General features: G+C 44.6%; 1 protein-coding gene across 1 annotated transcript in view; it reads right to left on the bottom strand.

The window, feature by feature from the left end:
- Positions 1-1,751: 1,751 nt before the first annotated feature.
- pdgfra (platelet-derived growth factor receptor, alpha polypeptide) overlaps positions 1,752-16,904 on the bottom strand; it is a 29,498-nt gene continuing 14,345 nt past the window's right edge. The window contains exons 19-28 of the mRNA XM_021599407.3: positions 10,202-10,312; positions 9,762-9,915; positions 7,864-8,021; positions 7,385-7,500; positions 6,538-6,660; positions 6,248-6,359; positions 6,026-6,125; positions 5,705-5,810; positions 4,141-4,376; positions 1,752-3,713 (exon numbers count right to left, since the gene is read on the bottom strand). Coding sequence (XP_021455082.2) covers positions 3,572-3,713; positions 4,141-4,376; positions 5,705-5,810; positions 6,026-6,125; positions 6,248-6,359; positions 6,538-6,660; positions 7,385-7,500; positions 7,864-8,021; positions 9,762-9,915; positions 10,202-10,312 — 1,358 coding nt within the window. The 3' untranslated portion in view covers positions 1,752-3,571. The remainder of the gene's footprint in view (positions 3,714-4,140; positions 4,377-5,704; positions 5,811-6,025; positions 6,126-6,247; positions 6,360-6,537; positions 6,661-7,384; positions 7,501-7,863; positions 8,022-9,761; positions 9,916-10,201; positions 10,313-16,904) is intronic.

Here is a 16,904-nt window from a genome sequence, read left to right as displayed (position 1 = left end):
ACTGACCATTCACTGACAGTTAATTTAAATACATATTTTTAAATGAGACCCCTGGTTCTCAAGCATAAAACTGGAGATGCTTTCTGTATGTAAGAATGACTTATGGAATATCTCCCTCTGGTGGAGTTACTTGACATTCACACATTACATATAGTATTAACACAGATAGAACAACAAGAAAGATGTTTTACCGGATGTATAAATCTGAAGCCACCTGGTTGGCATTTCCACTCACCACCAAATATGGCCCAGTGGCCGGCAGTGGGAGAAGATGGGGATAGACGGATTTTGGCCTACATTCTGCAAATTGTCTCAACGATTGAATATTTGATCTCAATACAGTTTTCTGTTCCCAAAACTAGAACATGTTACGAACAGAGTGGACTACGTTTTGTAGACTTCACCCTTTAGCAAAGTTTTTTTTTTAAGTGTGCTGTTTAGTAGTGCAAGAGTGAATTGAGTTATTGCACACATGCACATCACAGAAATGCAAATATAAATTAGAATGCGCCAATAGGATCTCACTAGCTCATGCTTGGCTCTGCCCACCTCTTCGCTCGTTCTGCCCACTATGATTCATTTGCTCCCATTGGAAACAACAGGCTGTGGTATATATTTGGTTAGTTATGAAAAATAACTTTGGTATTAACACCGATTGTTGGAAATATTATTTTGATTAAAAAAACAATATATATATATATATATATATATATATAAGAAATGACACACAACATTTTTCTCCCACAAATCATTTATGATTATACATCATCTGCATGACTATAACTATGGATTTTATCCCTGAACTCTATGCTGGGATTATCATGCAACCTAGTGGCCTTCTCTGAGACTGCATTCAGTGTAGGTATTCTGTTTATGAAATTGTGTCATGGGGGTTTATTATGGGGTGGAGACGACAACACTACAGGGCTAATTAATCATCAATGTCAGTAGCACCAGAATTGTGTGTTGGTTGTTGTGTTGTGTAGCCTAGCCCTAGTAGTCTATAGTTTGTCTTTGTATAGGAGGCGAGAAGAGGAAACGTGGAGACAAATGTGTTTGTATGAAATGAGACTCCTCCAGTCGTGCATCATTAGGAAAATTACGTTTACTGGGGTGGAATCCCAATGAAATGTGTAAAGTGATCAAAACAAATGTAGCAGGTCATGCTAGACATTTTATAGATAAAAGGATAAGTAGCGTACTGTTTTTAAACGTGTGCATGCTTTCTCCAATTGAGAAAACATACAGTGGGGCAAAAAAGTATTTAGTCAGCCACCAATTGTGCAAGTTCTCCCACTTAAAAAGATGAGAGGCCTGTAATGTACAATGTGATTTTCTAGATTTTTTTTTCTCATTTTGTCTGTCATAGTTGAAGTGTACCGATGAAAATTACAGGCCTCTCTCATCTTTTTAAGTGGGAGAACTTGCACAATTGGTGGCTGACCAAATACTTTTTGCCCCACTGTACTCTTGTGCATCCTCTCTCATAGTAGGTAATGAGGCAAGCATACTCCTCCACCTACTAACGAATTTACCCTCTCCTCGAACACTTGACCACTTATCAGTTTCTGAGTTTGATCCCTTACCCTTGATCCCTTATCTTACCTACCAAACCATAATTATAAACCGCCTCTATAAAAAGATATTGTTTAGTTACCAGTTTTTATCATGGAGAATGGTGTGTGTGTAAAACACACAGAAAGAAAGAAAGAAAGAAAGAAAGAAAGAAAAACAGATTTTCAAACAAGAGACACTATTAAATCATTTATTGAAATATAAATCATCTGAATGTACATAATGCATAATGAAACATTGAAACATGAGGATAACTTCCGGGTATTGGTGATAACTACCTATAATTATAGATACTGTACCGTGGATTATACTTCATACGTCTCTTTCCCCCCACTTCTTCCACTCTACATTCACAACGCTGTTGCCATAGAGAGGAAACCTTCCAGAGCCAAACCAAGCCCTTCTCTCAACAAAAAGTCCAATCATTTCACACATCAAATACAAGGAAAATACAAAAAAAGTGCTACAGTTTTAATGTGATCACAGAGAACATCACAGTCGACGGTAGAGACCGACGAAAGCAGTTGGACAGCTGGTAGGAAATACTGCAGGACTGAACATTAAACGTACACATAATGATGCATGTTGCTGACATCACGTTATGTGTAGAAAACTAGTGTATTTAACATTGGTACAACACCTGTACTTCTGTCTCTGTACAGGACAGCAAAATGGCTGTACATACGACATCAGCTAAATCACTGCTACCAATCAGAACAACACATGCATAACGTCCTCTCTGATTTGGAAAATGTACCAGCTCCTTGGCTTTGAGAAGCATGAGATCTGTCAAACTGTCAAATCAGACGACTATGGTGTTTTTCCTCACTTGTTCCCTTCCTTTTTTTTCTGCAGTGAATAACGCTTTGTGTTTATTATTAACATCAATTCATTACTATTATTACAATGGCATAAGCTCAAAGCTTGAAAACAACACATATTCTTGCATGCTGTACTAATGCACATAAATGTACTTTGGTCCAGGTTCAATGTCACTCATACTTAGCATGAGTTCATTTTACAATTTGAATAAACAAATTCCCATTTCATCATTTACATTATGTAATGGTTTATGTTCTATGGAGTCTAGTTTTGGAAGTTAGTTGTATTCTTAATTTAAAACCCATATCATCACCTTCCTCGACGCAGTATTAAAAAATATACATATTTATATATATATATATATATAAGAAGTTTACATTTGTTTTGTTGAACTGCTGCACTTATTTAGCGATTGACAACATATGCCATATAATTGCATATAAAAACATATACATAGTCCAGATGTTGTGCTTTTTAATCAAAGTATTACTACTGATTGTGCCAGCATCAGATATATTGTAGTTATAGATCATATGCTGCAGGTAGGTGAGTTGTGAAGTAAAGCTGTCTGTTGTGTAGCTGGCCTCGTACTGGTCTGTTTGCTGACACTGGTGTGATGTGGTTTAAATAGTGGGTCTGTCTGTAGTGGTTCTGCATGGCTGAGATAAATTGCTGTTCATTCTGGGTCTTTGATTTTCACGCCTGATCCATTCTGATCCCTCCATCCATCCTTGCTTATGTTGCTGTTCGGAATGCCCATTACAATAAGGTTCTATACATTTATATAAAAATCTATCTTCCTCCATGTTCTCCTCATGTGCACTTAGTCCCATCCAAAACTGACCTTCTATAGAGACTCAGTAACCACAGGATAGTGGCGAGTCCTCAGTGTCCCATCTATCCATCTATCTATGCACGTCCCTCCAGCCCCACAGGGGGTGCTTTCTGAGGAGGGAACAGAAGGCATACCATGATCTGGCCACAGACTCATCCAAGCAGTGAAGTGGTTTTTCTCTGTCCTCCTAAGAGGACTGAAGGTGTGTGGGGCGGGGGATGAGGTGGGTTTGAGATAGGGGGTGGCGAGGACGAGTGGGTGGTTTAAGGGTCTATGTTCAGGTGTCTTTCCCACCAATATCCCCCTCTCTTTGGCAGGCTTTAGGTTTCTCCAGGCCTGTCACAGAAAGCTGTCCTCCACCAGCTCTGAGTCCAGACACATCTCATCCAATAGGGTGATGTCCTCCAGGGTCTCTCCTTCTCTCTTGGCCAGCGTGGAGCTGGAGCCCGACTCTATGGCACTCTCCTCAGACGTCTGAGAGCTACACAGGACAGAGAGGAGCAGGTTAGTGTTACTAAACAGCTAATGGGAGTAAATGGAGTATAGTATACAGGAGTGAGTTAAATAAGACGGGCATCTCACTTCCTGGATTTGCTAGACAGGACTAGCACATGTTTTGGTGTAAAACAGTGTTATCAATCTGTACCACTTATTTTATTATTATTATTTTTTTTAACCTTTATTTAACCAGGCAAGTCAGTTAAGAACAAATTCTTATTTTCAATGACGGCCTAGGAACAGTGGGTTAACTGCCTGTTCAGGGGCAGAACGACAGATTAGTACCCTGTCAGCTCAGCTGTTTGAACTTGCAACCTTCCGGTTCCTAGTCCAACTCTCTAACCACTAGGCTACCCTGCCGTGGGTCTGAAATGAAGATAGACATGTCTGACACTGAGGTGGTAGCCTACCTGTGGCGATTCCTCTTGCAGTACTCGTCATCAGACAGGGGGTCCAGGTCAGGAAGGGGGATGATGTAACCACTGTCAGAGCTGAGGCGCTGCTCGTCGAAGCCACTCTCCCTGTCTTTCGACTTGCCCTGGTTCTTATAGGTGATCCCAACGTAGGTGTCGTCATTCTCCACCTGGACCCTGGTCACTGCCGGGTGGTCACTCTTCAGGAACTCATGGTTCACCCTCTCGAAACACTGCACAATCAGAGAAAGAGAGGGCACAATGAACATCAACCTATCTAGTAGCATTGGAGCAGAATGTCTACAGTACCATTGAGAAAACGTTGCTATACGGCTAGCTGTTTCTAAAGCCATGAGCACTGTGCATATAAAGGCAATACTTTTGGCCTGTACTAGTCAGAGTTATTTAGTGCTCTGGTAACTCCCATACAGTACATCCAAAACAGCTGCATCGGCTTCATAAATCACAAAACTCAGAAATCTGATGAATCCTAAAACTGATATAACACGTGAACCAGTTCAACCAGCTGTCATTGGTATGTCTGTTCTCACTCAGTCCGTCTGTTAGCCTGGTGGTGAGACCCATACAGTGAACCACATTACCCACCCCACCCTAGCCCAGCCAACCCCAATTCGAGGTGCTAAAATGGGAGCCAGCTCCTCCACTCTCCTGGGCCATTAAAGTAGAGTAGTGGGGAGAGGAGAGGAGGAGGTTTGATGTGCCATGTGTGGCGTGCTGTTTAATTGGCTCGTTACGGTTAGCCTAGCCGGTGGACGGAGGCGAGACCTAGGAGCTGGGGCTGCTGTTGCTGTTGCTGCGTCACTACAGTGGTTGGGGCTGGCCACTGACCGCCAGCTGGAGCATTAGCATTCTAATCACCGCCAGGGCTGGGCTTTAACACAGCGGAAATCCACAGCGCCCACAGAAAAACACTCAGAACCACACTCGACTGCAGAACCCACAGAAACACACTCAACAGGCAGAGCCCACAGAAACACACTCAACTGGCAGATCCCACAGAAACACACTCAACTGGCAGAGCCCACAGAAACACACTCAACTGGCAGAGCCCACAGAAACACACTCAACTGGCAGAGCCCACAGAAACACACTCAACTGGCAGAGCCCACAGAAACACACTCAACTGTCAGAGCCCACAGAAACACACTCAACTGTCAGAGCCCACAGAAACACACTCAACTGGAAGAGTTGGGGGGAAGTGGTTGTGAGTTTGAGTTTGTGAGCCTGGCTTTAGATGAACTTCTACACTACACACTATTAGTAATGTAGAACTATAACATGACCCAATGCTAGGGGGAGGAGAAAGAGGATGGTTGACACACTTACTCCGCTCCTGGTGAAAAATAGGATTGGTCAGGAAAGGTAAAAGAGGGATGAGACTGATAGAAAGGAAAATAAATTATAGGAGTGAAGAGTAGGTCCAAACGTCATCGGTCAGGGTCAGAAATGAAAAGGAGAGGGAGATTAGAAAGCAGGTGTGAGGAACCCTGTTAGAGGCCGTTAGGTCAGAGGTCAGAGGTCATACAGTAGAGACACCCACCCTCTTGTAGCCGGAAGGCAGCAGTGAGGCCACGCTCTCACTCAGGCTGAAGAAGGAAGGCCTCTTCTCAGGCTCACTATTCCAACACTTCATCATCATCTCATACCTGGAGGAGGGAAAACACACTAGTTGAACAGATAGAACAGGACAAACAGTGCAGGGAGGAACAGCCATGGCATTGTACATCACAGTTTAGTACTGTGCGTTCGACTTTTACAGCAGTAGTACATAGCCTTCCATAGTAGTTTCAAATAGTGTTTTGGCATAATAATGTACACAGCACAACATGTAATTATTATATATAAAAATATATGTACATACACATCAGTGGGGGCATGCTCAGGTTTGGCCATCCTGTAGCCACTCTTGATCTTGTTGTAGAAGCTGGAATCCACTACCATCCCTGGGTATGGGGTGCCACCTTTAACACAAACACACTGCCATCAGTACACCAGCAAACACCCATATCACTGTCAACACACTGTATCTACACACTGATCTGGAGTCAGCCATCTCCCTAACACGCTGTTGTTAATGTGTCACCTAGAGAGAAGATCTCCCAGAGGAGGATGCCATAGGACCAGACGTCACTGAGGGTGGTGTACATGTTGTCAAAGATACTCTCCGGAGCCATCCACTTCACTGGCAGGAAGGTCTGTGGTCACAGAGCGCAGATGGATCAAACACACTGCACGCGTATAACAGACACTACAATTAGTGGACCATAATGGAGTGCTAACATGAACAAGCAGGGGACAAACCACCTTCACAGATACACGTCTAAGTTCATCAGGGGACACAAACAGCCAGTATCGTGCCAGAGGAAAACTCACGCTGCCTTTGGAGACGTAGTTGTTGTCGTGCATGATGTCTCTGGCCAGGCCAAAGTCACAGATCTTTACAATCTTCCCCTGAGAGAGCAGGACATTCCTGGCAGCCAGGTCCCGATGCACACACTACACCGCAAAATTCAGCGTTTCATTAATCTCAATTCAATCAGAACACACATTCTTTCCTTTCATTCTCTCTTACCTCCTTGTGTTTTACAGGGTGGCTTTATATCAACAAGCCAGCCTAAGACACGGCCTTGACTGACCACTCCGGCCCAGAGTATATTCAAGGATAATAACTAGGAGGCTGTTATGAGGAGCTTATAACTGCTTTGTACTCAGTGTAATTCCAGCCTACTGGGTGTTCTATATAAAGACCTGGCCTGTCTCCTGAGCAGTGAGCTCAGCCTTCATAGGGCCGCTTATCACACAACCCCTGATTTAGCCAACCTCTTGGCTTTCACAGCTGTCATCAAGCACAACAGCAGCCCACAACCTGCCTGCCATCATTACCGTGGTTACCCCTGAAATGTACAGGGTTGACGTGGCAACCGACCCACTCCCTGCTGTGTACCAACAGAGAGGACAGAACCAGCTTGCCAGTGGCACCAGCTTCTCCTAAGCCAATGGAATCATGTCGCCACCACTTCCTTCTTTAGTTGCTAAGTCAGACTGTTAAAAGATGGATATGGTTTCCTAGGCTCACCTCTGTGTCTCTAGTTGATATCATCACCTGTCTGTTGGGTAGCTATTCTATTGTATGACATCCTCCCCAGCCCACCGCACTGAACTAACATCATGTTACCAGTCCCCTCTGATCTACAATCATTCCCAGCCTTTGGTCACTCACGTTCTTAGAGGATAGGAACTCCATGCCTCTGGCCACCTGGTAGGTGAAGCTGAGCAGGTCTGTGGTGCTGAGGCCCTCGTTACCATCCCCTGACAGCATGTTGTCCATCTCACTATCTGGATCAGGAAAACACACACAAACCCATTTAGCTTCAGTCGGTCTATGAGTGAGTGAATAAAGTGTTTGTATGTTTATGTGCATGTAAATATAGAACTGGTTGCTGTAACCCGTTTATTCCTAATGGCAGGGAGAACGATGCATTATTATGTGTGCTACAATTACCCGCTCTATATGATTACAGGCCGGCCCAGGCAGGCCTACATACTGAGAAGGGTGGACCCCTCAACACAACCAGCACTGACTTAAACCCTGCACTTCAGCCAACGCAGCCAAGCCACACAGCGAGAGGGCAAGGAGAGTTAGATTAAGAGAGGATGAGCAAAAGGGAAGAGAAGGAGGCTGTCAGACTGTGTACTCACCACCCTTCTGTGATGGCGGGTGGTTGTATTCGGACCTCTGGATGTCGGAGTACTTGGAGGCGTCACTCATCTCCAGCATGGGCACGTACTGTGTGGTGTCTGCCTGCTTCATGTCCATGTAGTCCCCTTTACCACTCTCAAAGGACAGGATCACATAGCTGCATGGCGACAGGGAGGGAGAGAGGGAGAAGGGGAGGTCGGGAGGAGACCAACAACAGACATGTTAGAGTCGCCATTGGTTCTCTAAGAAGGCCCAGTTTACTGTATGTTGTGAGGTTCCCTACATAGAGGGTGTGGTTGATGGTCAGGGTGGTTGAGATTAAATAGTGGTGTGGTCACACTCTGAAATGTGGTCATTGTGAGTCATCCGTCAACACAGATCAGCAAACAGAGAGGAGCTGGACAGAGACCATTAACAGGTACCAAACAAGAGTAATGTGATTAGCCTGAAAGCCGAGTACCACTTCAGACACAGATTTGATTAGTGGAAGACGCCAGACAACCCCCTCAGCCATGAGGAAGCCTGGGGTAGGGTTACGTTATGTTACTGAGTGAGTGCAGTAAAGTGCTGCGTCAATGAGACAGAATGACTGAGTGGGGTAAAGGAGGAGCAACTGAAGAGGGGGACACACGACAGAGGGGTGGGTGTGTGTGTCTGTGTTTCCTGGCCTGTGTGTGAGTGTGCGCTCCTGTGTATGTTTTCGGAGCCCGATCCTATAGCCCAGCTAGCACACAATGTTCTGAGAACCATATGATTTTTAGAGCTTGGTTGAGAGTGTGGTTGTCCTATCATTAAGTTGCATACAACCTTCTGGGAATGGTGCAGGATACCCAGCTAGCACATAACATTCTGAGAACCATATGTTTCTTAAGTGGGAATTTCAGTACTTCATCATAACATTTCCTACAGGTTTCATCATGGTTCTATTTAAAGTGATGTTCTGAAATTGTTCAGAGAATGTTAATAAACAATGTTCTTCTGTGAGAATTTCAGTTATTCAATATAATGTTTTCTGCAGGTTTCCTCGTGATTATATTTAAAGTCATGTTCTCTGAACATTAAGAAAATGTTCCAGAAAAAAACACAAGAAAACATTAGTAACGTTCAAAGAACATTCTAAGAGTGTTATTTAAAACATAGACATTCTAAGAGTGTTATTTAAAACATAGACATTCTAAGAGTGTTATTTAAAACAGACATTCTAAGAGTGTTATTTAAAACATAGACATTCTAAGAGTGTTATTTAAAACATAGACATTCTAAGAGTGTTATTTAAAACATAGACATTCCAATCTTAGCGTCAACAAGACTCTCTCTGTCCTCTGTGCTCAGGAGTGTTGGCCCGCCAACTAATTGGCCACACCCAATCTTAATGAGTGTTTGTTTCCTTTGAAAATGGGATCGGTTTGCTCCTTCCTAGTGGCGCAGTGACTAATTCCATGGACAAAACACACAAGATCATAGGTTTGAATCTCACTGACGCCGTGCCACAATAAACATTTTTATGTGTTTCCATGATTAATGCCTAAGCAAATTAATTTCCATGTGTCTTATCTGTTCAAAACTGTTAACCTAAGCTAGCAAGGTTATTAATTCTTATTGAAACATGTTCTCAGAACATGATTTAATTACCTTCAAATAACCTCTAATTTACGTTCTCAGAACGTTAATAAAATCTCCCAGGAAAACTTTCAGGGAATCACAGTAAAATGTTCTCAGAACCTCCCTGCAACTTAAAAATCTACATTCCCAGAACTGTCTAAATGTTCACTTTCCTTTCTCAGAACATTTAAAAAAACATTCAGTTTTACCAGTTCCCAGAACCAATGCGAAACCAAAAAAGTAGGTTGTCACAACTTCCAAGGAACCAAATGTGCTAGCTGGGATGTCTCTTTACCTCCTGCTGCTCTCGTCTGCAGGGTTGATGCCAAAGATGTCCAGGTCTTTCTTGGTCTTCTCTGGGTGCACGCTGACAAAGTTTTCTCTGTTCTTGTGCAGGTAGTTGACAAGGTCTCCATAGAAGCAATACTCAGTGATGATGTAGGTGGGGCCTGGGAATGGGAACAGAACAAAGAGATAGAGACACAGGCGTCAGTCTGCTGGCTAGTCTTATCAGAGGCTCGTAAAGGCTAAAAGCAACGTCAAGAGGGCAAGCTTTTACACTCATAAAAATCCTATTAAAATACCACATCCACCATCGGCTCAGAGAGAAATGGCAACTTCCCTTCTTGGCTATCAAAACTGTGTGTGTGTGTGTGTGTGTGTGTGTGTGTGTGTGTGTGTGTGTGTGTGTGCGTGCGCATATGTGTGTGCGTTCATTTGTGCATGTGTAGTCACCTGACTTGGTACAGGCCCCAAGCAGGTTGACGATGTTGAGGTGAGGGCCCAGGTGAGTCATAATCTTCAGCTCTGACATCAGGGCCTGTTTCTCACTGGAGCGGGCCGTGGCTGCAACGAGAAACAAATCAATCACACCACAACTATCAGTCCATCACACACAAATCAATCAACTCATCAACAACACCCATCAATGCCTGCAATTGTTTCATCGATCACAACGTAAGGGAGCACGTGTAACAGTTGTTGAAGTACTATGTGAATTTCACCAGGTTCATATATCAATATGTTGTGTTGATTTGTTATGCATGCCTGCATCCTGGGAGAAGGGGAGTGTGTACTTACGTTTTGCCCGGCGTGCTCGTGCTCAAATCATTTTGATGCACTGAGAGAGGTAGGCACGCTTTTTCTGTCTTCAGAAAAGTTTGATTCTTTTAAGTACAAAGTCATACACACAATGTTTTGTTCATGAATAATGATGTATATTTAGAGGTTACTCATAAATGGATGGTATTGTTAAGATGCACTTGTAATTGTACTTTTTAGGATGATATCAATATTCTGAATTCAACATGTGGTTAACAGCTAGCTAAGGTATTAGCAGGCTATTGTATGTGTGAACGATGGCTAGCTCCTCGAATGATCCCAGTCCCTCCTATTGTGCATCTGTTGTAGAAAGAGGCGACGATTCTCAGAACAGATGCGCTCTACAAATGTTTTATTTCCTTTTGGATGCAGGTATGTGGTTTTATCAATGTAAAATATGTTATGTATAATAAGGAGAGAGTGTATTAATTTTTGTATTCCAAAATCATTTTGATGCACTGAGAGAGAAAGAGGCGACGATTCTCAGAACAGATGCGCTCTACAAATGTTTTATTTCCTTTTGGATGCAGATGCAAGATGCAGAGAGTCAGTTCTGCTTGATTAAAACTACCTGATCTCCAAAGTCCACGTTTATGGTCTCTATCAACCACACACAACGCAGAGTTACAGCGGTGTAGTATAGCACCGGCTACATTGGTGCCGTGACCCGGATTCATCGTTGATCGACGTCAGCTCAATCACCGCGGCGCTGCTGCTCTAGAGACTAAAAATATCATTGAGGTACTCTTGCCGCCTTGTGGCAGAAATCGGAACTACAGTTTTTTTTCTTTTTTTTTTTTCTGACAACGATGTATTGAGAGCGCTGTTTATCGTTAACCAACATAGAAGTGTGTTCATCAACAGACATTTTAACGTAACTTTAGTGGCATGGCATCTTATAATGGTGATGAACCCAAATTCACTGCTGGGAGGGGGAGGTTTTTCTCATACTCTGATCAAACCCCGGTAAAGTGTGTAGGTGCAGGAGGTTCCCCCATGTTTTGCTCCACAAAAAAATTGGATGAAAGCCCTTCATCTAGTGTTAATCCAAATGCCCCTGTAGATGGTCTAGCTGAGCTGGTCACTCAGCTAGCCCGGGAAATAGGGAGCTCCATTAGGGAAGAACTACAGAGTGGCAGGTCCAGTACTTATGAGCCACCAGTAAGTACAGAAAAGATAAGTGATCATCATTCAGACTCAGTAGGATATGTAGATCTCAGTCAAATTAAGTTCATCATGCAATCAGACATAAAGGAACCTCCTACATATAGAGGAGATGGTACAGACAAATGCTCCATTCATGAATGGGAGGAGTTGATGAGAATATACTTGAGGAGAAAGGGTTGTCTTGTTGGGGAACAATCAGATGAGTTGATTAGTCGATTATCTGGCAAAGCAAGAGACATGGTAAAGATAAATTTACGCAATGAGACAACAGTTGATCCTACAGAGAAGCCAGAGATTGTATTTGACATTCTGAAACAGAATTTCAGTGAATTGGCCTATTCGTGCATGCCCTTGGCTGATTTTTACAATACTAAACCTGTACCCGGAGAGGCTGTTATGGAGTACTGGGTTCGATTGAACAAGGCTGTAGATGTCGCTGACGAGGGCCTTAAGAGACAAGGACAGAAGATTGACAGCTCCAACTCTGATGTCGTTAGGATGTTTGTAACATACTGCCCTGACCCCAAACTGGCAGCAGTATTCCAATACAAGTCTGCTGAGAAATGGACTGCGAGTGAAGTACAGGAGAGAATCTATGAACATGAACGCCGCAGGAAGGCCACCATGTGTCAATCTACCGCTGTATCCTCAAAGCAAGTAACAGTACATCCCCAGATAACTCCATGTGAAGGCGGGGTCAATGCTGGTACGTGCAGTGACACTTCTCTCACATCAAGCGCCAAACAAGATGGGCAGAATGCAAGTATCGAGAGACTCATTCACCTGCTTGAACGTACCTTAGAGAAGAGCATACCACCCGTTATGGTTTCACAGACACAGGCCAAGGCACCATCTTTCCCCACCCAGCCCTTCAGGCGTAGGGAATGCAGGGTTTGTGGCTCAACAGATCACTCCACTGTGATGCACTGTAGACATGAGAACCTGTGCCTCCTGTGCTTTTCCCCAGATCATTGGAAGTCAAATTGTCCTAAACCGGGGGAACGCTATGCCAATCCCGGTGGTGAAAGACGCCCACCACAACAGCAGAGAAACTCACCACCACAGCAGCAACCGTTAAACTGACACGCCCACAGGTGAAGGGGGGAAATGTGGGTGTTCAACTGTCTACCCCCAAGAAAGAATTTGATGATCTTGAGAAAACGTATGAGATTTTGTGCTCTGATGCGAAAGAAGGAGAGAAAATTGTTATGTTAGGTTCACAAGAAGTTGAGGCTTTTTCAGATTTGTTTTACACCTCTGTGTCTGTACATGGGAAAGTGCAGCTTAAGGGCATGCTTGACACTGGGTCTATGGCCTGTACATTAAGTGAACATGCGGAGCAGAGACTTTTGGAAGCAGGTGCCCTTCCTCAGCATTATCAGCCTCCCACAGAGTTAGTATTAGTGGGGTGTGGGGGGAAGAAGACCTCAACAAAGTGTTTCTATGATTTGGAGATGCAAATCTATGGGATTGATGTTAAAGTGCCCACTCTAGTTGTTCCTGGACAGCGTGATGATCTCATCCTGGGATCGAATGTCATTAAGCATCTATTGCATGAGATGAAAGGCACGGATGAATACTGGAAGCTCGTCAACAACATGGATGGCCAGACCCACTCACCAGAGGGTGAGCAGTTTCTGCAGATGATGACAAGTGTCACAAGATGGAAGGGACAGCAAGTCGATGGCAAGATTGGGACAGTGAAGCTCACTCAAGCTGTGACTCTTTCGCCCAAGACTGAACACTTAGTTTGGGGTAAACTTCCTAAAAATGTGGCATTGTCTCCAGGCAGCACTGTAATAGTCGAACCTACCAGGTCAAAGGTCATGCCCAGAAACATACTCGTGGGTAGAGTTATTACACCCATGTGGGGAGATGGCTGGGTGCCTTTAAAGGTAGTAAACTGTTCTGACAAACATCTCACCCTAAGACGTAACATGAAGTTGGCAGATGTGTCTACATGCTTGGCTGTTGAGGATGCAACAATATTTCAGGGCCTTCATGAGGTGAGGAAAACCCCAATGGAACAGAAGCAGGATGACAATGGCTGCCACAATCTGAAACAAAGACTGTCTGATCTAGGATTAGTAGACATTGACATTGATGGATGCCAGGTAGCTGACCAGTGGAAGGAAAAGCTTGTGAATACCATCACAAAATATGAAGACATCTTCTCAAGACATAATCTGGACTGCGGAGAAGCCAGGGGTTATGTTCACCGTATCCACCTGGTTGATGACAGACCCTTCCGGCTACCATACAGAAGAGTTCCGCCTGCTCATTACCTGAAGCTGAGGAAGGTATTGACAGATATGGAAGAAGTAGGTCTTATACGCAAGTCAGTTAGTGAGTATGCCTCCCCTTTAGTCATGGTATGGAAGAAAGACGGGAGTCTGAGGTTATGCACTGACTTCAGGTGGATGAATGCACGAACGGTGAAGGACGCTCATCCCCTTCCTCATCAAGCAGATTGCCTCGCAGCCCTTGGTGGCAGTGCATTTTTCAGCACCATGGACTTGACCTCAGGATTTTATAACATTCCAGTTCACGAAGAGGACAAGAAGTACACAGCCTTTACCACACCAATGGGACTTTATGAGTACAATCGCATGCCACAAGGTCTGTGTAACAGCCCGGCCTCTTTCATGAGAATGATGTTGAGTATATTTGGGGACCTAAACTTCTCAAATCTCCTTTGTTACTTAGATGACTTGTTGGTCTTTGCACCCACCGAGGAACAGGCTCTACAGCGACTTGAAGTTGTGTTTAGCCGTCTAAGAGCCAACAATCTCAAGCTAGCACCCAAAAAATGCCACTTTCTACGAAGAACAGTGAAATTCCTCGGACATATCATTAAAGAGGACGGTGTGTCAGTGGATCCTGAGAAGGTGGAGGCCATTGCCAAGATGAGCCAAGCTCAGCTGATGGAGGCAGATGGATGCACTCCCTCTGCTCGGAGGCTGAAATCCTTCTTGGGTATGGTATTATATTACCAGCACTTCATTCCTGACTGTTCTGCTATAGCCAGACCTTTGTTTGCACTCACTGGGGGTCAAAAGAGAAGAGGAAGAGATGGGAAGAAGGGCAACAGTGGGATTTTCCGGAAGCTGACGCTATCGGATTGGACTGAGGAGTGTGTCGTTGCATTCCAGAAGCTGAAGGATGCTCTTTTGAATTGTGTCATGCTAGCTCACCCTGATTTCGAGAGGCCGTTCATTCTCTTCACTGACGCTTCCTTGGATGGTCTTGGGGCTGTGCTTTGCCAAGTACCTGAAGGTGAAGATAAGGCAAGGCCCATAGCATTTGCGAGCAAGACACTGAGTAAGTCGCAGAGAAGGTACCCGGCACACAGACTTGAATTTCTAGCACTGAAATGGAGTGTGTGTGAGAAATTCAGTCACTGGCTTAAGGGGCACGAGTTCACTGTCTGGACAGATAGTAACCCGTTAACGTACATCATGACAAAACCCAAGCTGGACGCTTGCGAGCAAAGATGGGTTGCCAAGCTGGCACCGTACAACTTTGATTTGAAGCGTATCCCAGGCAGCAAGAACACAGTAGCAGATGCACTGAGCCGCGATCCCTTTGCAGTGACTGTCGCGCAGAGACTGATGAGGGAGTCCTACCTAGCACTTCTGTCTGAGGCTGTTGGGACACTGAATGATGATGTCCAAGATGCCTTCCGTTGGGCTTCTTATCCCCAGGAGATAACCTCTTTGACCACTGCTGAAGTGAAGGCCATATGTCAGCTCCATATTGACTGGGAATGTTCAATGGAGATGCAAGCAATCCAGCTTGGTTCCAACACCCAACGGCTGCTTTCTCCTGGTATTGACACTTTGCCTGAACTCTCGCACGAGGAACTTCGAGATTTCCAGCTGCAAGACTCTGTGACTTCCAAGGTCATCCCTTTCGTCTTCAATAAGAAACGGCCCACCAGACGAGATCGATACAGTGTTTCTTCTAAAGTGTTGTTGCTGATGAAACAGTGGGATCGCTTGATCCTAAGAGAGGGAGTTCTGTATCGTGTCATTAAGGAGAGTCACACAAACCGGAGAAGGTTCCAGTATGTCTTGCCAGAGGTGTTGAGACTCAAAGCGATGACTGGCATTCACGACCTTGCAGGACATCAAGGCCAAGCTAGAACTCTAGCTCTGGCCAGGCAGAGATTTTTCTGGCCGGCAATGGAGAGAGACATCAAGGAGTATGTGCGCTGCTGCCAGAGATGCGTTCTAGCAAAGACACCAGAGCCAGCGGCTAGAGCCCCGTTAGAGAGCATCAAAACTTGCTCTCCCATGGAGTTGGTGTGTTTGGATTTTTGGACAGCGGAAGACAGTAAGAAGAACTCAGTTGATGTTCTGGTGGTGACTGACCACTTCACTAAACTTGCCCATGCATGGCCATGCAGAAACCAGACAGCCAAGCAAGTAGCTCGTAAACTGTGGGATCATGTCTTCTGTGTCTACGGCTTTGCATCAAGGATCCATACTGATCAAGGCGCAAATTTTGAGAGTGAGCTAATAGCAGAACTGCTTAAGCTCTCCGGTGTCCAAAAGTCCAGAACCACAGCATATCACCCAATGGGGAATGGAGAAACTGAACGCTTCAACAGGACTTTAGGTAGCATGCTCAGGAGTCTGCCCTTGAAAACCAAAGAACATTGGCCTGAACAAATCCAGTCATTAACATTTGCCTACAATGCCACTGTTCACGAGACTACGGGCTATGCTCCATTCTTTCTCATGTTTGGTAGAGTCCCTCGGCTACCAGTGGATGTTATGTTCCGCAATGTTTTGGATGACTCCAGTGTTGTGGATTGCAACAAGTATGTCGAGACTCTGATCACTGGGCTGAAGGAAGCTATGAGTGTTGCCCAAAGGCACACTGACAAGCAACAGAGACGACAAGGTCGGGAGTATGACAAGCGGGTTAAAGGCATCGGTTTGTCCATGGGGGATCGTGTCCTCATCGCCAACAAGGGTGAAAGGGGCCGCCGCAAGTTGGCTGACAAGTGGAACCCCGAGATTTTCACAGTGACTTCAGTCAATCCACAAACTCACACGTACATAATCCAAGATCGTTATGGCAGAGAGAAAGTGGTTCACAGGAATCTACTGCTGCAGGTGAATTTCCTGCCATTTGAAATTGATGATTCAGTACACTTCAATGA

The sequence above is a fragment of the Oncorhynchus mykiss genome, chromosome 4, assembly GCF_057628025.1.
Source record: "Oncorhynchus mykiss isolate SJ-2025 chromosome 4, ASM5762802v1, whole genome shotgun sequence".
NCBI lineage: Eukaryota > Metazoa > Chordata > Actinopteri > Salmoniformes > Salmonidae > Oncorhynchus > Oncorhynchus mykiss.
The sequence above is the reverse complement of the archived record's forward strand: the minus strand, read 5'-3'. Positions and strand labels throughout refer to the sequence as shown.